The 27,993-nt window shown below is 41.4% G+C and overlaps 2 protein-coding genes across 12 annotated transcripts in view; one reads left to right on the top strand and one right to left on the bottom strand.

The window, feature by feature from the left end:
- tasp1 (taspase, threonine aspartase, 1) overlaps window positions 1-27,993 on the top strand; it is a 68,516-nt gene that overhangs the window by 33,732 nt on the left and 6,791 nt on the right. For 6 of the 10 annotated variants that reach the window (XM_061790566.1, XM_061790561.1, XM_061790563.1 and 3 more), the window contains one exon: window positions 1,749-1,832. The exons of 2 other annotated variants lie outside the window; for them this stretch is intronic. In XM_061790566.1, coding sequence (XP_061646550.1) covers window positions 1,749-1,804 — 56 coding nt within the window. In that variant the 3' untranslated portion in view covers window positions 1,805-1,832. Of the gene's footprint in view, window positions 1-1,748; window positions 2,067-27,993 lie in introns of those variants that run through there. 2 more of the 10 variants (XM_061790565.1, XM_061790558.1) reach the window with 1 other exon arrangement.
- ism1 (isthmin 1) lies at window positions 10,248-26,756 on the bottom strand. Of its 2 annotated transcripts, none has more exons than XM_061790145.1 (6): window positions 26,076-26,756; window positions 15,990-16,217; window positions 14,690-14,942; window positions 12,621-12,764; window positions 11,622-11,711; window positions 10,248-11,439 (listed from the first exon to the last, which is right to left on the bottom strand). In XM_061790145.1, the coding sequence occupies exons 1-6, from the start codon at window positions 26,511-26,513 to the stop codon at window positions 10,922-10,924; spliced, it is 1,671 nt and encodes a 556-aa protein (XP_061646129.1). In that variant the 5' UTR covers window positions 26,514-26,756; the 3' UTR covers window positions 10,248-10,921. The 2 variants fall into 2 exon arrangements, with proteins under 2 accessions (XP_061646129.1, XP_061646130.1); XM_061790146.1 differs by having other exon boundaries at window positions 15,990-16,214.

Raw genomic sequence — 27,993 nt, 5'->3', positions numbered from 1 at the left:
ACTTGACAGCAAGCATGCTGTTGGTTTGTAGGTCCACATTTTTTTTGCGTTTACTTTAGGTAGCTATCATGTAATTGTACATTTCTTCAAGCCCACCAAGGGGCATTATCATGGGATAAACATGTATTCCATTGGTCATGATACAAACCATTTCCGTTTTGGGCTGTTGAGCTGCATTTTTCTCTACTGCGGACAATGGAACAGTCATTAAAAACCAGCATGCCCAAATAGATCGTGAATAAAGTTGTAATGGACGTGCATCCATCACATTAGATGTTTACACATATGGCTACAGTATGGTTATTTACCAACTATAAATACGCACTCATCCTCCCTGAACCACATAAGCAGAATTCTGGAATGGGTGACATGCTGTCAGCATTGTGGTGTACTTGCTCACTTGTCTGGCTCTTTTTTTGACTGCCCATTCACTATGATCATTGTGTCAGGTTGCCACAAAAGCGAAGGTCTCAAAATGTGTTTGAAGGGTTGCATGCTGTCATGCTGGGAATGTTTTGTCATGCACCTATACTGTAAATCGTTGTAAATAGTATGCATTTTGATTTCTATTCAGCAAATTGATAGGGACTTCAAAGACTCTCTTCTGACATGAAAGCACCGTAAGTTGATTATGACTCAGCTTTGAACCTTCACTTGAAACAGATTTAAAATGGCCTTTCTCAAAACGCATCCACAAAAGATGAAGGGAATAAGATAAATACAGAAGGTTGTATTGGAGGCATAATAACCCCCAAGAGTGTTCCCATGTGTGTGTAGCCTTGTCCGGGTGATGTTCCAATGTATGACAGTTGCCCCTGGGGTGCCAGGGGCCATAGTCTACGACTTGACTAAAAGAATGTTATAGAGATGGATGGTCCTGCAACTGGAGAAGTGATGTCAGGCCAATTCAGTGACCTGTTGATTCTGTTTCAGTTATTTCTGATATTACTTGGGGACTACATACTACCCCCCACAAATAAACCTCTCATCCAAGTGTCATTTAAAAGTCAAAACAGGAAAATTAAGATGAATTATAACCTAATGTTCCAGATCAAAAACATCAGCCAATGTGATACTGCGTTTATCAACCCAAAGTTGATTTGAGTCTGGACCGATGTGCAACAGCTGTCTGGAGACAGACTAAGAGACTGCAAGACATCAGACACTTTGCATTCTGTCAGTTTGACACACTGCTGCTTTAAACGTTCACAGTGGTCACATTTGATCAACAAAGTGACCTGCAAGTAATTAATTCTGCAGTCTTGGCACTTTAGCTTGTCATAGCATTCTCTGATGTAATGTTGTACTTTTGACAGTTTACAGTGGACCAGCTGTCACCCAGTTGATGCACTAGCCTTTGTTTCCCCACCATTTAGTTCTTGGATCTTACTCACTTTTGTCTATTTTTGACCCGATGATTTTGTACTTGGACTTGATTGTCTTATTTTTTTTTTATACAAACTTTGAAGAAAATTGTGACTTCTTTCTTCGTCAAAGTTCACCACCATTGCCCTCAGACACCATTGGCTATAATTAACCTAAATAGTGGTTGAAAAAACACATATTTTTTACAAATATTCAAGGCCTTATTGGTTGCGTCAAACCATATATTCATGTTCATTACAGGACTGTCTAATGTTATTAGCATCTTTATTTAGTAAACATGAATTAATGTATGACCAATTGTATGTTAAGTAGTGTTACCTTGCGTCTATATCTCATGTTGTCATCTTCTGCGCTCCTTCCAGACACACATATCCAGATTACCACCTGGGACAGTTCCTGGTCGGTCCTTGGCCATTGAAGGAGGTGTTTGTCGCCTGATGAGCACGGTGGATTGAGTCCCATTCTTTTTTTCTTGTTGGCTTCTCAAGCAATACTATACTCAATGCATTATGATTGGTGATGCTGGAAACAACAGGTTTGGATGTTTCACTAGTAGTTTGTGCACTTGCAGGATTTATGCACCTGGATTATACTTGATGCACCGTTGCCTTGATGTACCACTTATTGATTTCTTGTTGATAAGCTATGATTTTGAGGTAAACAGGGTGGATGTTATTTTGTATTGTTGCACCAATGGAACTATTTTTAAGGGATTTCAATATATAATCTAATATAGTTGTAAAACAAATGCTTTTCATGCACAATAGATCGGATTATGCACATTGGAGAATTCCTGCCACTTAAGTTACCGTAGTGGATGGCGCCTTTATATCTGATAGTAAAATCGTAATGTTATTACACTGATACACACTACACATCTACTGTATGTAGTCTCATACAGTACATACATCATTAACCCATATTGTACAATAAAGAATCATATTCTTGTTGGCTAATAAGACACGTAGAACCTTTAACATATAACTATAACATAGTCGATACAAAAATAAATACACAGTACTGCATGTGTATATTCTCCACATAATCACCAACAGATCACCAAGACTGCACGACTGCATGTATGCACTTCCAGACTTATGCTGATACTGTAGCACTCTGGTAGCAACCAAGAATGACTGTTAGCAAACCATAACAAATAATTCATATTTATAGCGATACCTTAAAGCAGACTTATATTTTGTTATGAGAGAAAGGGTTAATCTTTATTACAATTTATGCATTTTAAATCGCATTTAAATGTTGCTAGGAAGTTTTACTTGAAAAATAGTATAAATTCATGCCTCTGTTTGGATTATTTTCTCTATGAATAAATGTTCCAAGTCTCAAAGCGATATGGTGCTTGTCACATGACAATACAGTTTTACACTGCACTGTATGAAATGTGGAAAATCCTAATATGTGAGCAGCTTTCTACAGTGGTTCAGATGTAAATAAACGTTTATGTTACCATGTAACTGTGTATCTATCGCAGGAGCCTTTAGAACTTGAGACGCTTTCTTGGAGTTGGAGCGTTTCAATCGCCAAAACTGGCACACAGAGCTATTTGAAGAACTGATTTTTTTACCCTATGACACAGTGTTTTATTCCCGTGAAAAATGTATAGTCTGAGAATAAATTGCATGCTGTTTGGAAAAATGAACTCTGCAAATGGTTGCCAGTATGCGAAACCTCATGGTTCAGGTATGTTAACTGATGAACCACAATTTTCAACTTTTAAGCATTAGAATCCTTAGAATGTCACTCCCCTTTCTTTAAGCTTCATTAAGATTATATATATAAATTACAAATTTTGAATGATATCCAACATTAGTTGTTAGTTACTGAGGTCAAATGTTAAATGAATGTTGCCTGTCACTTCTCGAATTGTCCTAATTTCATGCCTGCAAATCTTAAGGGGTTATCGTGAGGTTTCACAGCCAACACATTAAAGACTTGAAAGGATATCTGACTGAAGATGAATGTTTGATGGGGTCAAAGATCACACCTGTAGAGATTTTCTCTGTTGTGTCCAGTTTTCAAGGAATTTTCAACCTTTTTATTTTTTATTTTTTACTTCTTCGCCGGGAGTAAACACTTTTGGATAGGAGTTGGTCCAGCTGCCAACTTTGAATTGTGTCCAATTAAGCATTTGAGTTAGGTACCACTTTTTTCAGACAGATTATGAGTAATCAAATATTGTTCAAAATACAAACTTTTAATGTACATGGCATACGTTTCACTAAAAATAACACTTTTTAGAGTAACAACTTGTCGTTACTGCAAGTTTAACAACCAACAACACAAGGTATTTCAGTTATGTTGTGTCTTAATCTGAACACTGTTTTGTCAGCTTTGCCTGACATGAACAGAATAAATTCCATATTACAGAACAAAATGACTCAGTACAGGCGGCAACGGTGGCCGACTGGTTAGAGCGTCAGCCTCACAGTTCTGAGGACCCGGGTTCAATCCCCGGTCCCGCCTGTGTGGAGTTTGCATGTTCTCCCCGTGCCTGCGTGGGTTTTCTCCGGGCACTCCGGTTTCCTCCCACATCCCAAAAACATGCATTAATTGGAGACTCTAAATTGCCCGTAGGTGTGAATGTGAGTGCGAATGGTTGTTTGTTTGTATGTGCCCTGCGATTGGCTGGCAACCATTTCAGGGTGTACCCCCCCTCCTGCCCGATGACAGCTGGGATAGGCTCCAGCACGCCCGCGACCCTAGTGAGGAGAAGCGGCTCAGAAAATGGATGGATGGATGACTCAGTACAATGGTGTGATCGTATAGTGTATGTTAACTAAAGCATTCCTGTACAAAGGTTAATACCCTTAGTAATCCGTTTTATAATACTGCACAGATGACTGTCACTTTAAAAGCGACACCGATCAGTCTGGGCTTACACCAATTAACGAAAGCTGTTATGACCACAATACTGAACACCTTTTTCAACTTGCGCACCATTAAAGAAACGTAACTAACCACTGTGTATGTAGAGCAGAGCGTGCAACAGAGCTCGCGAAACTGTTTGCGTTCATCATCAGAGTTCATCATTCATTTTGCAAAGCACAATTTGCTGTCGCCTAAAAGTCATCCGTGTCCTTAAAGTACAGTCCCCTCCAAAAGTATTTTAACGGCAAGGTCAATTCCTTTGTTTTTGTTGTATACTGAAGACATTTGGGTTTCAGATCAAAATATGAATATGAGACAAAAGTTCAGAATTCCAGCTTTTATTTTATGGTATTTACCTCTAGATGTGTTAAACAACTCAGGAGAGAGCAACTTTTGTTTGAACACACCTACTTTTCAGGTGAGCAAAAGTATTTGATCATGTGACGGATGGGTGTTTGTAGGTGCTCAGGTGTTGCCTTTTAGATTGATTGCTTAAACTTTAGATAGTGCTTGTTTTTGGCTTTGGTTTTCACCAGTGAAAAGTGCATTTGCTGTAAAGCAAACATGAAGACCAGACAGCTGTCTGTGAGAGAAAAGCAAACCATTTTGAAGAGGGAAAATCGATCAGCGCTATCGCACAAACATTGGGCATAGCCAATACAACAATTTGTAATGTCCTCAAAAAGGAACTACTGGTGTACTGAGCAACAGACAACAAACAGGTCGGCCAAGGGTATCAACAGCAGTTGATGACAGAAAGTTTGTGAGAGCTGTGAAGAGACACCCAAAGACAACAGTCAATGACATCACTGCAACCTTATCACCTCCTATCACAATCCACTATTCGAAGAAGACTTCAAGAGAATAAATATGTAGGCCATACCACAAGATGCAAACCACTCATCAGCAAAAAGAATCAAAAGGCCAGATTGGATTTTGCAAAGAATTACAGAGATGAGCCACAAACGTTTTGGAACTGAAGTTTTATGGACTGATGAGACCAAGATTAACCTGTACCAAAGTGATGGAAAGTCCAAAGTATGGAGACATAAACGATCTGCTTATGATCCAAAACACAAGCTCATCTGTGAAGCATGGAGGTAATGTTATGGCTTGGGCTTGCATGGCTGCTTCTGGAACGGGCTCACTATTCCTTATTGATGATGTAACTCATGATGGTAGCAGCAGAATGAATTCTGAAGTCTACGAAATCATTTTGTCTGGCAATTTACAGAAAAATTCATCCTAACTAATCGGGAGAAGCGTCATCCTGCAACAAGACAATGACCCAAAACACACTGCCAAAACAACAAAAGACTTCATCAGGGGGGAAAAGTGGAAGGTCTTAGACTGGCCAAGTCAGTCACCGGACCTTAACCCAATAGAGCATGCATTTTGCAGACTGAAGGGAGAAACCCCCAGAAAAAAACAAGACCTGAAAGAGGCTGCAATAAAGGCCTGGAAAGTCATTTCAAATGAAGAATGCAACAGTCTGGTGAAGTCAATCGGTCGCAGGCTTGATGCAGTTATTGCAACTGAGGGTTATGCCACCAAATATGAAATGTTATTCACTTTAAGTTAATTAAATGTCTGTTCAATAGTTTTGCTCACTTGAAAAGTGGGTGGCTTCAAACAAAAGGTGCTCTGTCCTGAGTTGTTTAACACATCTAGATGTAAATATGAAATAAAAGCTGGAATTTTTAAATTTTGTCTAATATTCATCTTTTGATCTCAAACCCAAATGTCTTCAGTATACAATACAAACAAAGGAATTGACCTTGCCGTTCCAATACTCTTGGAGGGGACTGTATTTCCACACGTACATGGCTAACATGGCTCCTGCCTGGAAGGTATATGTCAGGGTGGTGGTGTGGTATTGGTCTGTAATATCGGAGGATTTTTACAAGCACGGATACTGTCCAGACATACAGTGTTGGCACTGATACCAATACTGGTATTACCATTGGTGCAAAGATTATGTCACTGCTTCTGAATTCTACTAGTAGAATGATAACATATTCATCCACTGGCAATTTGCTTTACGAGTGTAAGAAATTGCATTCCTATCACATCACTGACAGGCAAAATGTAGCTGACAGTCCAGGTGTCAGAAGTGTCAGAAATGAAAGTTTTCTTCCCAGCCTCCTGACCATGGTTTGATCCTGCAAGTCCATCTAAAAAGAGGTGGTTGTTACCTTGCCTTACCCTCACCCACTCTCAAACCATTCACCATTATCTTGATTATGAGCTATTACAAAGCGACCACTTTTCATCAGAGTTAATCTGCATTGCCGGGAAACCCTCAAGTAAATTCATCTCGGAAACCTTGCCCTTCGAGCATCAACCTTCTCCGCCCCGAGTTCCCTTTAGCTTTGAAAAGGGATCTTGGATCTTTAAAAAGTGGACAAAGTGCTGAGCCATTCAAGGTGTATCCAATGCCTGGTGCTCAGCAAGGCTTTAAATGCAAAACAGACGGTGGAGCAAATAAAGATCAAAGGCAGAGGGTCAGGCTGCTGTCCTCACATGCCAAACGCCGCTGTCGCAATGAATCAGTGCTGTTGGCCTTCCATGCTCATGCAGCTTTACCCCTGCCCAAAATCTCCCACCTCACGGATGCCAACCTCCTCATCACTATCACTGTTTCACAGCACACAGGGTTTACATTAGACTGTGTTCAGGCTGGCGATGTCTCTTTTAGTCAGAATTGCCCCTCAGGAGGAGGCAACTCTCACTAGAACGATTGTCAAATTATTAACTCTGCAAAGGCATATGCTATGCTAGGAGGAAGTAATTCCATTGTCTGAAATTGCTGCCTTGAAAGATGTCTGTGCTACTGAGTGCCATTCTTGTTGTCTCATAGCATTTAAAACAATGATATCCGACTCAGTTAGTCTCTTAAAAGTTATTCAATTATTTCCAGGTATGCTGGATTTTACGTTTTTCTAGATTAAAAAGAAACAAGTCATTCAGGTTCAAGTAAATACAGGTACATTAAAAATTTGAATATCATGAAAAACGTTTGTCTTTTATTTGTTGTTACTTACAGTGGCGCAAAAAAGTATTTATTCAGCCACCAATTGTGCAAGTTCTCCCACTTAAAAAGATGAGAGAGGCCTGTAAAAACAACACTTCCGTTGGGCCCTACAGAAAGATTATTTGCTTCATTCACTTAAATGACTTCATGGAGTAGTGATTTGCTGACCAGACTGCGTGATTGTGTGTGCGCGTGTGATAAGGCTAATTTTGCCATATCACTGCCAAAACAACAGTAGAAACATCTGTGTTTTCTCAAGTTAGAAGTGGGCTGAAATAGTTTGGGCAGTCACAATTTAAGAGCTGCATGACAAAGCTTTTGCTTTTCAGAGTCTGGAAAGTAAACACACTCATGCGGCTGGGTTTCCCCCCCCGCCCCAAAATGAGTGATTGGCTCGCGAAGGCTACGTACGCGGTCATTTGACTGCCTAGTGTCGTCTGATTGGCGCAACGGGCACCCTATGTGGAAGTCGAAGATGGTGTCTAAAAAAAGACGCGCACACGCAAGAATGGATAAATAAAAGTAGCAAACGGGATGTCGATCATTGTAACGGAGTAAAAGTATCGATCCTTCTTCACATAAATAGTCAAGTAAAAGTAAAAAGTACGGTGCATTTAAAGTACTCTGACAAGTACAACAGAGTATATGTACCGCGTTACTACCCACCTCTGCCTATGAGAGACAAAATGAGAAAAAACATTGTCATTTTTTTTTAAAGAATTTATTAGCAAATTATGGTGGAAAACTATTTGGTAAATAATATATATATATATATATATATATATATATATATATATATATATATATATATATATGGGGGGAATGAAGACTGACTAAATGTGATAACACTGTATGCAGAAGTGGTGCAGTAGACTCGCAAAACGAGAAGCACAAACCAGACTACAATGCTTAATGAACGTGATCATTCCTTCTGCCAGTTATTAATAACCACAACCTTGCACAATAGACAAACAGAATTACTTAAGCCACCAAGTCTGGAAAGTTTCAATAATGCAGTGTTAATGTGCTCTCACTGTCACATTTTGGGTTTTTGAAGGCAAGGCAAAACTTGGAGGACTCAAGTGCAGGGAAGCAAGGTAGAAGTCTCAATGATATTTAATTCCAATGATTTTGTGGCCTAGATGCATTCACAAAGAGGCAAGGGGCGTGTGAGAGGATTAAAATTACACAACTCCACAGTGGGTAGCCCTATGAGTCCTCCTCTAATTTACCAGAACCCCAAAATTGAACTCAAACAGGCACAAAAAAAAAGCATCTGGACATTAAACAAGTTTTTTTTTCTAGAGAAATGAGCTGTAGAAAAGTTGAGTATAACAACATTATTCCCCTTGTGTGAAAAAAACCCCATGAATGTTCAACATTCATTGGTTCTTATATCTTGGTATTTCTTAAGGAGGCCTTTCAGATCCTTGACAGTATACCGCGAATATGGTATTTTTTATTTTTTAAGTCTCCTTAAAATAGTAACACAAAAGTGAGCCCCCAGAGACACCCCACAACCCATTGCAGCATGATTTCTCTCTCGTTTTTAACATACTGGTGTGTATGCACCATCTGTTTTTCTTGTTTAGTAATTCATTTAAATGTTTTTTTTTTTTTTTTGCATCTACTTTGGGATGAATTGGCAGGTTTACTAGTTAAGTGGGAGAAATACCCCTTCTTTGACAAGAGTGGTTTCTGGTTGGAGAGGATTTATTGGGGCCTATGGAGGCTGGCCCATAAAAAGAAACCATGTAACGTAACCAGATCAACACAGTATGTTAAAGTGTGTCTAATGGCAAGGAATGTAACAATGTAACATTCAGGCAAATGAGATCCAATTCACAAATTGTTGCCAGTGTCGGAGAGGTATTGATTTAACAATGTTTATTATTGTGGTTGTACTTTGCTGTGTTGAGAACTGCTCCTTCAACGTTGTTCAATTGTAGTAACCAAAACATTAAAATACACCTCTCAGTATGAGTGCAGTTCAGTTCTATCCCACTGCTAATTAAAAGCGTTAAGAATTCAAACTTTATTGTCACTCTCACAATGTTAATCAGTATTCATTATTATAAAAATTAAACAGTTTGTAAATTGGATTATACACGTGTATCTAATATTGTGGCCAGGTTTTATATTTCTAAATAAAGACAATCACGTTAGCTCTTACTGGCCTCTGCAGCAGATGGCCTGCTATAGATAACAATCCAGGCTGTGTACTGTAATTTTAGCTTCAAACGATGCTGTAATCGAGGTGGACAGGACACATAAAAAGAATACAGGCTTTGGGTCTGATGATACAGTCGTTTGAAGCTTTAGAGATTTGCAGTTTACCGTAATTATAGTTAGAGAAGGTGCATTGCCGATAAATATTTGTGGTCAAGTGGGGCACATTGAAGAGTTTTGGAGGAGTAGAAAAGCAAGTAAGCAAGCCTGCTGCATTGTAAACATGAGCCGTGCACTTGGCCAGCTGTGGCGTACAGTTAACTAGAGGAATGAGCACACCATGAATGGCTTCTTCTGTGTGACAATGGCTGCAGCTGGTCAGAGGTCCCCACTATAGACAGGCTACACTGTGTGCGTGTGTGTGTGCATTCGGCAAAAATTAAACTGGAATGTGACGATACTCCAAAGACATATAATTCAAGAAGCTCTTTCAGTAGTCAGCCTTGAAAGAAATCCCATCAAAAGGAGCGACCACTGTGGCGCCGTGGATCAAACAGATGAAAGCCTCATGCAATGGTTTGATCCTATTGGCAAAGTCGGGACGATACAACCTTTTCATTGCAAAATGAAAGCTTGTGTTAATTTCTGAGAGTAGAAAGACTCAGTATGTCTATTCACCCACTTCCTCAGTTAACATGCTACATGTTAACATTCTCCACTTTTGCAGAGCTGGTGCTGCACAGCCAATAACTAAAAGGAACAACAGGCATAGCATTTAATAGTTTTATTGATAGATTTAAAATCTGGAAATTATTATTTTTTTATAATATTGCAACTGAAGACAGTTCACAGATGACCAAATGCGAAATATCGACTTCTAAAATAAATACTTTACAAAGACAATGCATACTTTTTACAATGGAGGCGTTCCTCAGAGAGACAGTGGACACAGTCACAAATTATAGTGGCAATCTGCATGCTGAATAAACATATTCACAAGCTTACATAAATGAGAACCGGGATATTGCCAATGACAAAATGGGAAGTCTTTTACCAAAATCACCGAACAGTCCTGAAGGATCCCCATATTCTATAACCACAGATATGTACCACACATACAAGAGACAAACTTGCAAATAGTTTACATTTCTAGATATTATTTTTCCCTTTTAAAAATAGAAACTCCCTTTATTTATGCATGGAATTGACACTGAAAGAATCTTGACTTTTTCAGAAGTATATTTTAAAGCGATGTTAAGATGCCACATCATTCATTCCCTGATGGAGAAAAAAGTTGACTGGTGTCCAAAGAATGTTTTCATGCCTTGTAGGTCCTCTTGCTTCAGAGGACCAGCAAGTCTTATTCCTCGGAGCCTCAACGTTTTGTGTGAAAAGAATCCAAAATGTTTCCATCACCATTTTGCAGTTTGTCTAAATTCAGGGCTAGAACTCCCTTGCTTCTTCAAACTGCTTGTAATAATCCTCTTCCTGGGGGTTGTTGTGACACTTTTGTCTATTGTTTGGTGGCCTGGCCTGGTTATAGCGACTCCAGTCTCCCTTGCATATGATCCAGGGCAAGATGTCCACTTTGTAGTGCAGGTCGGCCGAGAACTCTGTACTGATGAGATTGGGTGTCCCGGCCCCTTTGCCCCGTGTGATGAGCTTCATGCTGTCGTCGTAGCAACAGTGCTGTGCAGCCAGTGTGGTGGACTCCAGCGTCAGCATGGAGCGAATGCAGTAACGGGCTGTGGGCTTGTAGATCTCCAGTTTCTCCTTTGGGCCGCTGGCATCTTTCCAGCGAAAATTTCTGCGTGTAGGAGCGTCGTGCACATTAGCAGTGCTATACGCCACCTCCGTTGGGTATGAACAAGGGCAGCTGGGAAGGTCACTGACCACCTTAGTCATGTATTTCTTCAAGAAGTCGCTCTTGCAATTCATCCATCGCTCACAGCTGTCTGTGTCTAGAAGATATGGAGACACGAAAATTGTACATCTTGTTCCAGTATTGAAAGATAAAATCAATAAATACAGACAATGTTACAGTGCGGGACCGCCACAGCAGATAGACGAAGTGCCTTTGACAGTGTGGGAACATTTAAATGAGGGATGGTGAGCAGTACGACAAGTGTAGTGAGAAACATACCAACACCAAAGAGCTCAGTGGCATTGAAATGATCTGTTCCGGCGAGCAGGCTCACTTCAGTTGCTGCTGTCTTAAAGGCATCTTCAATACCTGAGTGAAGATTGGAACAGATTATCTACTGGCCTTCAACAATGTACTGACTGTACTCGCCCCTGCATCAGGTACTAAGCAAAGTGAGCCAATACAAGAGCTGTATAAAAATGCCTTCATTTTTTTTTTTTTACATTCTGTGCTCAGTTTTGAGAAATTAGTTGTCATTCGGCTACTTATTTTTTGGAGGCTAGTGAGATTAGGCCAAGAAGAAACCATAAAATTACATAACACAACATAATATTTGTGTTTCCCTTCCTTAATGTATGAGTCTTACATAATGTAGTGAATCATGAGAAACTGAATTTATATAATAAATGTCATTACTTAGAAACAGTGAGCATAGGAAGAAATTAATTCAGGCCCACATAGTTGCCCAAACAATTTGCTATAGGAATTGATAGGAATCAAACATGAAGAAGCCAAGTCTGTCCAAATTCAGATAGATGGAGGAGGTGGGTTTTCTATTAAAGTGTATTTTTTACTAAATTGGGGTTGATTAGCCTGGGAGCATGTCTACACTCTTCTGAGTGCCTTTTAATTTGTCTTTTTATTCTTTTGGCTGTAGTTTGTTGGGATATAGAATTTGACTGCCCCAAATTTTGAGGTGTTGCAGTTATAATGCCCTTCTCATGTAATGTAGATAACAGTGACCAAACTATGAGAAACGGTTCTCTCTATGATGCAGTGGAGTTATTCCCCAATGCAAACTATAATCACAATATTATATTGTAAATAGTTTTTTGGGTTGGAGGTCAATTAAAATGTAAAGCCAGATACTTTTTAAACATTATTTAAGCTCTTGTATTGATCCCATTAGAAAGTATAGTAGCTGCACCTAATGAAATTACCAGGGAGTGTACAATTATGAAGTCAGTCTGATGGTCCAACATCAAGTGCTGCATTTACCTGGACAGTTTGGCGTATCACAGGTTCTGGACTCAGTGGCGGTACAGGCATAACCACAAGATCTGGTTCTCTTCTGGCTGCCATTTCCACAGGTGACGCTGCAGAGTGACCAGTTACTCCAGTCCCCCTCTCCATCCATGTAGTCTGAATCAGAGAGAAAGAGACGAGAACACTGATGTAGGCCACATGCTGAACATACTCTATTAGCATGCCTCACTAATAATAAGTAGGAGACCACATGAGAGGGGAAGTGGGGTGTGGGCTCAACATTTTCTTTTACTTTTCCCCGTAACGCAGTTACCAGATGAGCTTTTGTCTGTACAAATGGATTTTACCAACTAACAGAGAGTTGTTAAACAAATAATGCCAAGGCAATGAGAAGTGTGTGGGCGCGTGTGTGTGTGTTCGTTCAGTCAATGAGTGGAGTATCAGGCATGGATTTAGCAAATTCCACCAATGATTTCAGACATTTAGCATGGTGTTTCCAAGTAGAAGCACACTCTGGACACCATTTAGTTGTTCTATCCGTGATTCATCCGATTGAAAATGGGAAGTGAATTGGCAAGAAATCCTCTTCAAGTCCAATTATCGGTGAGCGCATGGCGGTAATGAGCATACATGGAAACAGTTACACTCAGCTCTTCGACTGCCTGAGCCCATCTGCACAACCGCATGCAAACAGATCTCACTGACATCCTTGTCTGAAAAGCAGTACTCCATCAATGAGGAGAATTAATGTGGGCATGTTGGGATGGAAGTATTTCTGGCCAAGGTCCAAATCGTTTCATACACTACATCTCCCAACCCCCACCCCTTGCCATCTGTCGCTCATTATGAACAGATAGACACCCAATGCTCCTTTTCCCCCCCTTTATATTAGAACCAAATGCATGTGAGACCCAAGACTGCATTTGAATACCAATGTAATAACACCTGAATTTAGAACCAGAAACTTGTTGCTTTAGGGGTGTCAGTTCATTTCAGAACACTGTTGAGTGGCCCTCAAGCAAGGCACCAAAACAGATGCACAGGACATGCCCTCATGTGCAGCCCACTCACTTTCAATCAATTTTTATATAATACAGTAGCAAGGACTATTAATTCAGGCCCTTTAACAGGTTCAATTTACATTAGATTTAAAACTAACAGAAGCAAAGCTTGAATTCAGATTTAAGCAATAAAAATGTGCAAATATTGCAATGCCAAATACTGTTTATATACAAAACAGACTGCTAGAAAGACAATGTGATGAGTTTCACCAGACACGTTAACCTATCAGTACCTTGAAACATTGTAAACTTTGGTACTCTTGTCACTTCGTGGATTTATTTATTTTTTCTCTATATATCTAGCCAAATTGTTTGACAGTTTGTGTGTCGCAATTCACCAAAATTGATTCTCACGGACTTCACAATTATGATTCTTGGGTTTAAATCCCGGAGAGATCTGGAGATTGGACAGTTCCCTGGCTGTTAGTGTAGCACAAAATGAAAGATAAATGAGAGGTGACCACAGTGATGAGCTAGAAACATTAGATATGTATATGGTTTAGACAGAAAAACACGATAGTCGCATGCCTAACCGTTTTAGTCAAAGTGTGAGTGGACAAAGTGTCATTTTCCACAGCAGCCACATTCCTGTCTCCCGCATTGGTTAGAGCATGCTACAACTCGGACAGCACACATACTGTATGACAGTGAGTTTAAATTCTTCCACAGCTGATTTATGGGCGGAGTTACTCTTGGAGAGTGTCATTAGAGCGGTGAGCCGGACCAACAGTGCTTTTGGCCCCATTCCTGCTGCTGAATTTTGATGTTGTAAGGCATTTAAATTGTGCTACCCAGTGAGCTCGACACCATAGAGGAATCTGTCTCATAAAAGTGTGTTAAAAGGCTTCAAGTAAGAGCTGCCAAAAGTCTGTCTGGGGATAGCAGCACTTGTTATAGTGACAGCCTGAATCAGCAAATCTGTAAATTATAGATCTTACATCGAACTGTGGCCAAATGTGGACATGCGAGACAATGAATTCTACTGTAAATATTCTTTGTCGCAGATATTGTCCTTCTCACCATATTCCATTTGGGGTTTGCCTCTGTCTCCTGTGCCTCCTCTCTGGTCCCAGTCCACCGGCGGCCTCAGGAAGTTGCTGTCCTCATTGTTGCTTCCGAAGGAGCGATCTTGCTCCTGCCCTTGATTAGTGGTGGAGGAAGTGCGAGGCCACCAGTTTCTCCAGTTGGGAGAAGCCCAGTTGGGTTTATTCTCCTTGCGGTGGCCTTTTTCTGGCTCGTGCGCGTCCAATCCATCCACAACCTCAATTGTCACCTTCCATAAAAAGAAGAAAGTTAAAAAGTTGATATTCCAGACAGTCGTGCTGACAATTGTTTTATTGAGTGTGACAGAGGCTCACTCAATCTGTAAGAATTTGACTTGGGGATCAGAAAGTTTCTGGTTCAAGAATAAAGGCCCGATTACATGGAGGATGAACATTGGTACTGGTCGCTCCCGCTTCCTGAGCTATCCTATGAGAAAATTGAGTTTCTCCTGAGGCAAATGTTATTAAAGGTTCTTCTCCTCGACCAAACAGGCCAACTTGGTGCAAAGAGGTGACACCTCCTGATAGACTTGTCCCCCCACCCTGAATCCTCACTCCCCCTCTCTGTCCAAACACATGTGCCTCCCAGATGAGCTGGGACCAGCACCCCTGCCCCTCAGCCACCCTCCCACCTCACTGGCTCTCTCCACCTAAACACAAAGTTCAAAGGGCTCCTCAGCCTCCTCCAGACCATGAAAGCCAGATGAATCCCAGGATCAAAGACCCCCGCCTCCTCCCCCTCTTCTCCCACAGCCTCACGCCCTTGATCAATTGGTGGCTCCTCTCTCTTCCCACATCTTGAGATGTTAATACACTTTGTTCGTCCTCTGATTTAGCGGTGATGCTCTCAGAAATGAAGGGACCGCCTTGCTAGATTAAAACAGGAGAGTGGTTTAAACGTAGCGGTGGTTACTCGGCCATCTGCACCCAGAGGAACTTGTGGATGAGGGCTCGCCACAAATTTACATAGGTTTCCAGCTGTATTACTTCATGAGGGTGAACAGTGGGGCTTTGCTGGCCAGTGTCTGCCCTTCAGTTGTCATTATGATGGACAGGAGACCTCAAAGTCTACCCTAAGATTCACTACAGCCCAGGAAGTTGGATAGAGGGGGAGCCAGAGGAGTGCATGGAAGAAAGGGGGGTTAGTGATGTGCACCAGACTATTCTCATCTTCCTGTTCGCTCTTCCTGTCCTGAATGCTTGAGCAGCCATGTCTTACGGGTCGGTAAAACTTGAAAGCAGCAGAGCAGAGCAGGTGCACAGTTACACATGATCACCTGTATGTTTGGATTCTGCCCATTGATATCTGCTTTGGAGAGGTCAGGGAAATTCTGCAGATCCAGGAGGAAAGATCCAGGGCCATCTTTGTGGACGTTACTGCCAGTGCCTTGTGCCCACGGAAGGGCGGCGGAACGGTGGGCAAAGCGACGCTCTGCTCCAGCCCGCCAGGAGCCTTCGGGAGCCAGATGACCTAATGAGCTGCTTTTTGCGTGGATGATGTTCTGCTAAAGGGAAGAGAGGAAAATATTTTATTGTTGGTTTGAGAAGCCCTGATACAAGACATTTTTACTATCCATTAAATGTCAGGTGTGAATGAGGAAAAACAACCTCAGAGTATGTGACTTCGTGTCTGCACATCCAACTATATTTGGATGATCTCCTGTGTTGACGAGACATTCATGTGGACATTACCTCTGTCATAAATCTCTCTCCATTGTATGAGCTCCAAATAGCAGAGTCAGAAACTGTAGTCTGCTTTAGCCAAAACATAATCTGCCTAAATCATCTCTCTAACAACTGCTTTCAGTGTCTGTTGGACTGAATGGTTGTCCTGCTTTAACCGATAGAGAACGTTGATATTTTAACATAGCAAAATGCAATAAAAACATATAGAGGACGCTCTCATGCTGGCTGAAAGACCAACTTGTGTGAAACTGCTGGTTTTCCATTGCAGTGTATGCACAGACAACCCAAAGCAAACATTGCAAAATCATTACTTGGGTTTTCTTGGAGCCAAAGGAGCATTTGGTTCCTCTGTCGAGGCGGGGGGTGGGGGGTGGGTTGGTGCTGTGATCGTTTGGGTTGTGAAATCAACTCAAAAAAGACAGCAAGAACTTGAATCTCCTCAACAATCACTTGTTAAATTGGCCAGACAGCCTTACATAGTCGATCATAAGGTGGTAGAAAATACAGACAAGAAAAAAACACTCATTCTGCTGTGTTATCTTTGTTTATGCTCCATTTCTTCCACCCCACTGTTTGTGTGGTTGCGCTTGAGGCCTGAGAACATGGTAGCAGTGCTGTACAGTGTCAGTTCCGCATTGTGGTCACCATAATTGCCTCCAGTGGAGCTGTTTGTGTCCCACCAAGGTGCACTCTGGGCCGGTAAAGGTACTCCAAATGGGGCTGCACAGCATGAATGGAAGGAATATAAATCGACATGTAACTTTAAATCTATTGCAAAGGGAATATGGGAAAAGTTTAAATCCATTGAGCCTATCTTACTGTACAAAGAAAGGCAGATAAAAGTAGTGATTATATATATATTATATATGAAGATTTCCCAGTGTTGTTTTTTCAATGCCGGCACAGTGGGCGACTGGTTAGCACATCTGCCTCACAGTTCTGAGGACCCGGGTTCAAATCCGGCCTCACCTGTGCCGAGTTTGCATGTTCTCCCCGCGCCTGCGTGGGTTTTCTCTGGGCACTCCGGTTTCCTCCCACACCCCAAAAACATGCAAGGTAGGTTAATTGAAGACTCTAAATTGCCCGTAGGTGTGAATGTGAGTGCGAATGGTTGTTTGTTTATATGTGCCCTGCGATTGGCTGGCAACCAGTTCAGGGTGTACCCTGCCTCTCGCCCAGAGTCAGCTGGGATAGGCTCCAGCACACCCATGACCCTAGTGAGGATAAGCAGTACGGCAGATGAATGAATGAGTGGTAGTTTTTTTTTCAATTACATTTTTTTTTTTTTTTTTTTTTTTTTTTTTTTTTTTTTTAAACTGTGGAGTTAAAACCCCTTTGACAGGATGATGATAAAATGGTGTTTCTCAAGTAGACAGACACGATTCCAAAAATAGTAGAGGTAATGATATTGACTGACCTTTTGTGGTTACAATGCCTTTGTCTTTTAACTCATCTGTCCAGTAGTATGTGCACTGTATATGTACTTTATGTTAAAATACTTGAACTTTTTGTGACAAAAACCACAAGAGCTCTTTTATATAATTACAACCAGTCTTTCCGTACTTCTGGTGGCCACACTCTTGTCAAAGAAATTAATACAGTCAGTTAGATTCCAAATGTGTTGAAATTAGATCCAGATGGACCTTTAGGGCTTGAAGTGACTTAATTACCATTTCCATCCCTACTGTATTACATTAAAGAGGATTAACCTTTCTCACCTTTTGTAAATCATATGAATACTTAAATACACTGTTAATAAAAGATTGTGAAACACCAGAAAAGACAATTTCAGTAGAAATTAATGTGAATAGACCCTTAAATAATTATTTGTTTGAAATGAATCTTTTCCAACCTTTTAGAATCAAACATTCTACTCCACTGATAAAAAACCATTTTCTTCAAACATGAGCAGACTGTGCGTCAATCACAACTGCTGCTATTTTTTCAAAATAATACAAAACAATTGCATCATGATACCAAGCAAGAGTGTTTGCGGGGTGAATGCTGATCCAGAAGAATTTTATGTTGTCATATGCTGTGTTACACGTGGCATACAGATGATCTAATCCCAGCTCCACTTTAGATGATATCATGTCAAACTTTAAAGTATTCCCCTACTTCCAATTGCAATTGTCGTTTTGTTTCACTGTTTAGCTTTAATACAATAATACCATTTCAGAATCAGAATCATCTTTATTTTCCTAGTATGTCCAAAACACACAAGGAATTTGTCTCCGGTAGTTGGAGCCGCTCTAGTACGACAACAGACAGTCAATTGACAGAGAACACTTTGGCGACAGAAAGACATTGACAAAAAAAAAAAAACAGTCACTGAGCAGTAAAGGGTTGCTAGTTATCTGGTAATGCCGGTACATTTATTTATTTATTTTTTGACAATTGTGCAAAAAAATGCAGAGTCCTCTAGCACTTAGAGCAGTTCGAATGACTAATATTGCAATAGTCCGGTGCAATGACCATTGTGCAAAGGGCGCTGAGACTTCAAGGAGTGTATGCGGTTTAAAGTGACGAGTAGTGCGATAATCTGGGACAATGTTGGTTGTGCAAATGTTACAGATACTCCTCAATCAGTGTGCAAATGGAGCAGATGCTACTCTGGCATGAGTGGCCAGTATATGCAAATAGTGCAGCATGGCGAGACAACTACAGTGAGTGCACGAGTAATACATAATTGTCAGTTTGATTTATGCATGGCTCATGTGAACGATTTTGCAGACAGTAAACTGGGATTTTTGCACAGACTGCCAGTTGTGATGCAAGTTGTAAAGATTTTAAGTAAAACCAATATTTAGGCCATCTATAAGAGTCTATCTGGCTAGAAACATTTAGGTTACATTATATCTATATTTCATGCAATAAATAATCCATCCATCCAGTTTCTGTACCGCTTATCCTCACTAAAGTCACAGGCGTGCTGGAGCCTATGCCAGCTGTCTTCGGGCGAGAGGCGCGGTACACCCTTAACTAGTCGCCAGCCAATTGCAGGGCACATATAAACAAACAACCATTCGCACTCACATTCACACCTACGGGCAATTTAGAGTCTTCAATCAACCTACCGCTCATGTTTTTTTGGGGGATGTGGGAGGAAACCGGAGTGCCCGGAGAAAACCCACGCAGGCACGGGGAGAACATGCAAACTCCACACAGGCGGGGCTGGGATTTGAACCCCGGTCCTCAGAAGCAGATGTGCTAACCAGTCTGCAACCATGCCGCTGCAATAAATAATATTTATATAAAAATATGTACGTATGTAATCAATATTTGCTTGGCCAATTCCAAGTTCATTGAAGTTGTGCTATGTGTGGCTACAATACTTTCTATGGGAAACATTTAAATGTGTTATTAACACTTCAATATTAAAAAGATGATGAGGGTAGCAAATATGACAATGTTTTATAGTGGTTGATATATATACACAGATAATTTTACACTTGAGAATATGTGAATCCCGGGATGCAAGTGTGATGGAAACAATGAGTCCCAGCCCTGGAGCAATGTGTCCCTGAATACAGATACAGTAATCCTCCGCTACATCGCGGTTCTTGCTTCACATTTTTCCTATATTGCAGATTTTTATTACAGTTGTTACTCTTTAAACTTTTATACTGTTTGTACAATATTTTGTGTTATCCATTGCTCTTTCTCTCTATTAATATATGTGTTTCGGCCTGCCACGATAGCAAATTTTTTTAGAACAATATATTTTCACAAAAACTTTCAGGATAAATGATAGCATTGATGTTTTTTTTTATCGCACTGATATGATATTAGAGCATAATGAATGGCGTTTCACGTATTATATGCACTTTTATTAAGAGCTCCAAGGGGGAACTTCCCACTTAACAACATTTGTGCATCTGCACTTGAACAGCTAGCATTTTGGCATTTTGTGACATATTAATACATTAGGTTCATGGCTGTGCATTTTTGAGCTTCGACCAGCTGACTAGGAATAAAACAAATATTCTTTGTACTCCTACAAATTGTGGAAGTGTTAAGTTTGTTCAAACTAAAATGAAGAAACCTTGAGAGAGAGAAATATTTCCTTCATCTCCCTTCACCTAAACCCTCCTCTGTTTGGGTACATGATGATGATCCATTTTACTCTTAGTCCTCTCTGGCCACATTTGCCACATTTTTCACCTACTTGACTCAAAGCTTTGCCACTTACAGATCATCAGATTGGCCATATGTCACTCAGAGAATACACTGAGCAAAAAGCACAGCGTATGTACTGTTATGGTTGCATTATACTTGTACTGTCCTTGTCACGGTAAAAAAAAAAAAAAAGGCACACATTCGACAATACTCCCAAATAAACGAGACACTAACATTATGTTAGTAAAGTAGCCTCACCGATTTGCACTTCACCTTCATCTCTCGGGTCCCTGTGACGCGGCATCGTACTTGGCGGAGAGAAAGGTCTGTGTTCCAAAGACTGGGTGCTCGCCTTGCATTTCACTATGAAATGTGTCCACACTTTTGGCATTTGTCTTTTTCTCTCTCTCTTCTCAATTCGGCATCGCATTTTGCAACCGCTGTCTTGGTGCATCTCCGTCAAAAACGTCACCAGGCATCGGTGACGTAAGCGCGTAGTGTCATAGACACCAATACTGTCTTCTGTCTTCGCGACCGCCTCTGCGGTAAACCTGATTTGCAGTTTTGCTTTTCAATGTGGTTTTTGAGGCGCAAAATGCAAATTTTGACTTGGAAACTGTGATGCAAGACCGCTTAATTCGAACCTTGCACACATATGTATCGTAAGCAACGTCAGAAGACGCACATTCACAAAGCTTTTTGCTTCCCTCATCATTTTTGTGCATCTAGAACGCAGGGTGCACATCAAACGAGATCTCTGCGTGTGTTTGTGTGTGTGGCGATATATATATATATCGACCTTCCTAAAATAAGTAATTGTTTCCAGTTTTTTTCAGAAAACAAATAAAAATATACAAAATGTATTAACACATTCACTGCCATTGACGGCTTTAGAAGTCAAATATCCATGTTAACTGGGAGGGATGACAGTGAATGAGTTAATATTAAATGAGGATGTAGGCAGTATTAGCAGAGGTGGTCAGCATCATGAGATGATTGAGAGGGGGGGAAAAAACAAACGTGGAGATGGAGATATCTCTTCAAAGAATAAACATTCGCAAAACATCAGAGACTACCATTTTTAAAAGGAATTAACTTAAAAGGTATCATCCATCCATCCATTTTCAGAGCCGCTTATCCTCACAAGGGTCGCGGGAGTGCTGGAGCCTATCCCAGCTATCATCGGGCAGGAGGCGGGGTACACCCTGAACTGGTTCCCAGCCAATCGCAGGGCACATAGAAACAAACAACCATTCGCATTCACATTCACACCTATGGGCAATTTAGAGTCTTCAATTAACCTTGCATGTATGGTTTTGGGATGTGGGAGGCACAGGGAGAATATGCAAACTCCACACAGGCGGGGATTGAACCCCGGTTCTCAGAACTGTGAGGCAGACGCCCTAACCAGTCGCCCACCGTGCCGCTATGTAAAGAACTTATAAGTTGTAAACTAAATGAACTGAAGTAGCTTTTAACACTTAAAGATATTAAAATATAAACATACATACATTGTGTAAATATCTATATTAACAATGTGAAGGGCCAACCACATTGTCTTGTGCTCAAATTACAGCCAGAGTGTGTATTTGAGCAAAATGAATACCAAAAAACCCGTAGTTGGAAAATATGAGAGAATTAGTCATGAGAAAGGAATTACATCGCAGTCGTGTAACCTCTATCACTTCCTGATATTGTCAAAATGAGCACCTGTCTTTTCCATATGAACCTCAGTGGAAATTGAGGGGGAAAACATGCTGTTTCCTCATTTGTCTAAAATATAGTCCAGAGTCAGAAGCATATTAAAAATGGTAAAAAAAATAAATAAATAAAAATTAAACTCAGGTTGCGCTCCACTTGCCATCAGTCCTGTGCAATTCTCCTCAACAAGCTGTGCGCTTTAATTTGGAGATCAAAAGTGACACACAGTCCCTTAGCTCATCTGGGCCCCCCAGGGTGTCAGCCCCTACTCTCAAAAGCCATGAATGAACACATGCACACACAAGCCGCTCTCCCTGCACACCCCCTTAACTCTCACTCCTGTTCTTTTCCCGCTTCCCCTTTTTTCACTTTGTGACGGCTGCTTAAAGGGGCATGACTCCATTTTCAATTGGGAACAACTCGGGGGTCCATTCCCCCGGGAGGCTGGCAGGAAATGAAGGCAGTTGCACATTGTGCCAGATGCTTCTCAACACTGCACTCACGTAGGTGGAAAACAAAATGATCTTGCCCTGTCAAACGAGTCATTCTTTGTCTATTCGGGTATCCATTACTAATCAAGAAATAAAATAACTAAAAAAATCAAATAATTAAACATATGTATAAAAAAGAATAAAATACTTCCTAAGAATGGAAACCAGCCGTTAATAACTTATTGCAACTCTAATTTTTATTTGAAAAACATTTGTATATACTGTATGTACAGGTCTGTACACCACTAATTTTGTTGTTTAAATAAACTTTTCGACAGTAGGATTTTTAACACTGATTTTGGCCTTGCCATTAATTACGGTTCATTTACATTTCGAAGTAACAGCAGTACAATAGGTTACTGCTTTTCCATAGAGCTGTAAAGGGAGGTCTCACTGATTGCCATCGCTGAGGCCGATTCGATACTCATCAATACAGTATTTAAGATAAGTATAAAGCAACTCCCGATGCAATATGATACATTGAGCTCCAACAGAAATGCAGATCATGATACACTCTGTGCTGTAGCCGAGGGCCGTGGGGCCTTGCCACTGCATCGATGAACTTCATAGCAGCACAGCATATTTTGCAAATCGTTTGAGTCCTCTACAAATTGCCATCTTTTTTAATGAATGCAAAATGTCACCAAACACTTCTTCTTCGAGACATGCAGCTCTGGCGCGGCGGCCATGGTACCTGTTCTTTTTTGGGAGAGCGTGAGATTTCACCAAGACTTGTAAGAGCCTTGAGATTCGGGAGATGTTTTGAGATGCAACAGATCGTTGATAAAAGAGGGTCTTTAACCACCCTGTTATGTTTGTTCCTCAGAAACAGCAGCGATGTTCCTGGGTCAATTTGACCCTGGACATTGGACACAACCACATTGTATGTTTAGGTTAGTGTGGGAATAACAATCACAAAATTACAACTTTATTCTTGTAACATTACAACTGTACGACTATTTTTTTTAAACTTTTTCACCCAATGTAGGTCCGCTACTCCTTTGGTGTAACCCAAATAAAGAAACTGAGAAATCATTATATGTGGTCATAATAAAATGAAACTAACAAATCTAATGGTGGCCTATGACTTTTGCACAACACTGTGTTTATGTGTGATATTGCGTCAGTTTTACACTGCAACGTTACAGGTGCAGGCAGCCACATTCTGTCAATAGTGTTTCTGTAAAAGCCATTTTAAATCTGACGCCTTGGAATGACAATGCACCTCCTGGGCTGTGACAAGCCTCACTCAAAGATTACATCATCACTGCCCTGTGTAGTAAACCACTGGAGCATGTCCGTCCAATGGGGGATGTATGTGCCCCCCCCCCCCCCCCCCCCAAAATAGATATCGTATATATACTTTTTTAAAAATATTTTTACCACAACTCATAATCTGGATGTCGGTGTGGACAAACAAACAGCAAAATACATGCAAGGATTTTAGTAGTTTGTGTTCTATAATTATTTATTTTTTTGCAGGGTGAGGGGTACTCCCCCTTGTCCTCACCCTGCCTGCCCAATCAAACAGTTGGCTGTGTGTCAAATATTCCACACATTCTTGAAATATTTCCTCAGCTTTGTATGTCTTCACATTCAGCAGAACATAGACTTGCTGTGATGATACTAACCGTAAAGCAAAGTTCCACTATATCCTTAAGTTAAAGGAAACATTCTTTTCATTCGTTCCCCACAATGCTAATTAAGCATTTATTGGTGGGGGGTTACCATTCCTTTGGTTATGACTACCCATTCATCATTGGGATGTGAAGAAAATATTTGGTTGGTTGCAGGCTAAATATACATCAACAAGCAGCTGGAGGATGCTAAACACTCGCTAAAATGCCTGTTGATCCCAGACCTGTCTTAACCTCTGGGTCAGGACTGGGGGTTCTACTGGAGTCTGTGTGCTTTTCTACTGCTGTTAAAATAAGCAGTTAAACTATTAGAGTATCTCTTAAGAGGTGACATGTTGACAAATGTTCCCCTTGTGAAATTTGGTGGGGTCATGTCGTTATGTTAGAGAACAAACAAAAAGTTACCAATGTCTAATCATAAATCACTAAAGTGTTGTTTCTGCAGTGCAGGATCATTTGTGGAGTCGGCATTTTATTTTTATTTTTTTTCCATAGTGAAAAGTGTAGGAGAAGGTACAAAAATAACCATATGATGGTGAACACAACAGTACTGTATGCCACCTGATGAAAACATAGAAAGTACAGTACTATATATTGAAAAGCTGTCTGTGCTGTTGAGGGTCGGAATGCTGAAATGTTACATGGAACATTGTCTGCAAAATTAATAAATGTTTTATGATGAGATAGTTTGAGCCAGAAACTTATCATTTATAGTCAAGAAAATGTTCCTAAATATGAACAAGTGGATTTGACCAATTTTCTAGATTGTGTTTGGCAGACAGAATAATAGGTACACATGTTCTATCTAATACAATCGAATACAAGAGCCGTACCAAGTACAGCATATGGTCTGAGGGGTATTAATTCAACAATGTTTTGTTTTTTTTATTGTAGTTTGTAGTGGTGCACAATCGAAACCTCTAAACCATAGCCAAAATTCTATCTAATAAATGAATTCAATTCAATTAAAACCCGAGAGTTAATGTTAAACACCTGCACCGTATTCTCAGTTAATGCGGTGCGATCACTTACTCTGCCATTAACTGAATTCAACTCTCGATGAGAAGAAAATGGATACACACACTCACACACGTGTACTGCCTGACCACTGCCGAGGCGCCACTGAGCAAGGCACCAACCCCAACAACCCTGGATCAAGAGGTGCAGCACTCTTTGCGTGCCCCTCTCACTCTGACATCTTTCCTTGCTTCCCTGCATGTGTGTGATGTGGTTCACTGTGTGGTGTGCAACACAAATACTGTATACTGCAGTAGAGTTACATTTCCACGTGGGGTATTCTAATTAATATAGCTTTTTTTATTTTTATGTTTTTAAAGATTTAAATACATGTGAAACACATCGTCAAATGCAACATGACGTGTTACAGCTCCAGATTTAAAGTTGGATTTGTTTTTGGATCTGCAGCAGGATGAAAGACAAAAGCGCATTTGAGTTGTCCGACTCTTACCCGTCTATCTCATCACTCAAAATGACATTGATGTGTGCATGATGACAGAGCATTTGACCCCCCCAGGACAACAACAGGGGGTGTGTCCGCCTTGGGGTTGGAGGAGGCGACCCCTGACCCCGCGTGCTCACTGACTGACTGCCATCCCTGGGGGACACCCTCGGGACAGCCTCGCTTCCGCGCATGTGTCAGCAGACTCGTATATTTGATCGCACCCATCTGTTCAGACGCCCCCGCCCCCCTGCCCATCACCGGACTCACCTCGCTCGGATCCAGGCTGCGGCTGACGTTGGCCGGCGGCAGCGGGCTGCTCCGGAGCACGGTGATGTGCAAGGTGAGGAGGAGAAGTCCCAGGAGCAGCAAGAGCTCTGCAGCCAATCGCACCATCCTCCTGACGCGGCCGCCCTTTGGAGCCTCAGAGGTCGCCGCGGCTCCGCCTCCGCCCGGTGCAGAGGCTCCGATCTCCGGATCCGCCGGGGAAGAGGAGCCGCAACAGCACCTCGGAGCCACTTCGGGGGTCAGAAATGCTAAATGTGAGGGGAAACGGATCGACGCGATCCCCCAAAAGTCCAAAGTCCACTTCGGGGAGAAGGTGCTAATTGCAGATCTCGAGGGCTTTTCCCTAAATAAAGAACTTTGAGAGAAAGACACGTGCGGGTCTGCTGGTTCGGATCCAGTTCGTATCGCCTGCTGCAGCATCAACTCCTTAATTCACACTTCAGAAAGCTTTCCGCTTTTGTCCGCATCGTGCGCCAAGTGACGGCTCGGCCACGCAATATGAACCAAACAAGTTTCTAAAGATGCCTTCGACCTCTCGCGCGTTCCGCTCGCTTGAAAAGCTCCTCCATAATAAGTGAGGAAGGAGGAGGTGCTCTGCTGCGGGGAAGAAGAGGCTCACAGCAAACTAAGCATGGCACGTTTGACTCGAGGGCTCTTGAGTGACTTTTATACCCTCCACCCCACCCTCCTCCTCCATCACGTCCCAGTGGGCGCCTTCCCCCTGTTAACTCTTTCATCTCCCATTTTGCCCCCCCCCCCCTCCAAAAAAACATCACCAATGACGTTTCCGTTTCTTACTATTCTTCTTCTTGCTCCTCTTCTTGTTCTTGTGCAGGCTTTCCAGCTTCTTCCTGCACAATAATTGTGGGGTAGCCATGTGCCGCCTGACAGTGCACTTTTATTGTATATTTAATCACTAGTCTTGTGATTTGTAGTTTGTGACCACTGTCTGTAAAAAGCAAACGCGCCATACTTATATACTTCTGTGGGCTTTCTTTCCAGATCCAAGGTTGGAATGACAAAATGATTTTTTTTTTTAACCGATTCTGTATGATACAGCGCAATTGTGCACCGCTACAACCACAATATTAAACATGTTAAATGACTAACACGAACTCCGGCGATATGCGAAGGATAGGGACCGAGCCTAGCCGCAAAAGTAGCAAAGTAGCAAAAATTGAGTAATTGAACACCCCCCACCCCTTAAACGGTTTATAGTCACCGATAGATGCTGGAAAATGACGGCATGAAGCGCCTCAACTTACTTCAACATAGTTCCTTGGTACTAAGATGTCACAAGATGGCGCCACAGCAAGCCTTTTATCACTTTTTAGAGAAAACAAAGGCTGGACACACTGAAGTCATCGCACTGCTCTTTCATTGGTTAAATCCAAGTCACATGGTTTCTGGATTCATGTTGTCCATAAGGGTCTGCATTGCCTTGCATTAGCCTTGGTCAGTTTTTGGCCTTTTTTCAAGTGGATTTTTGGCAATTTTTGGCAAAATGGTTTGTTTTGTGACTGTAGGCTGTTCCACTTAATCGGACAAGGCATTGGGATGCATTATTCCCCCCCCAAAATGAAAAAGATGACACCTGTGGGAGGTAAATACAAGTGTAGTGGGTTTCACGTCTGCCTCACAGTTCTGAGGTTCTGGGTTTAAATCTCAGTTCGTGCCTTCCTGTGTTCTCCCTTTACTTGCGGCTTCCTCCAACATTCCAGTAACCTGCAAATGTTCGGTTCACTGAAGACTTTAAATTGCTGGTAGGTGTGAACGGGAGTGTGAATGGTTGTTTGTCTATGGGTGCACCACGACCGGCTGGCTCACAGTCCACGGTGTGCCCCGCCTCTCACCCAGTCAGCTGCGATTGGCTCCAGCTCACCCTATTGAGGACAAGCGT

This window comes from Phyllopteryx taeniolatus, chromosome 11, assembly GCF_024500385.1.
Source record: "Phyllopteryx taeniolatus isolate TA_2022b chromosome 11, UOR_Ptae_1.2, whole genome shotgun sequence".
NCBI lineage: Eukaryota > Metazoa > Chordata > Actinopteri > Syngnathiformes > Syngnathidae > Phyllopteryx > Phyllopteryx taeniolatus.
The sequence above is the reverse complement of the archived record's forward strand: the minus strand, read 5'-3'. Positions and strand labels throughout refer to the sequence as shown.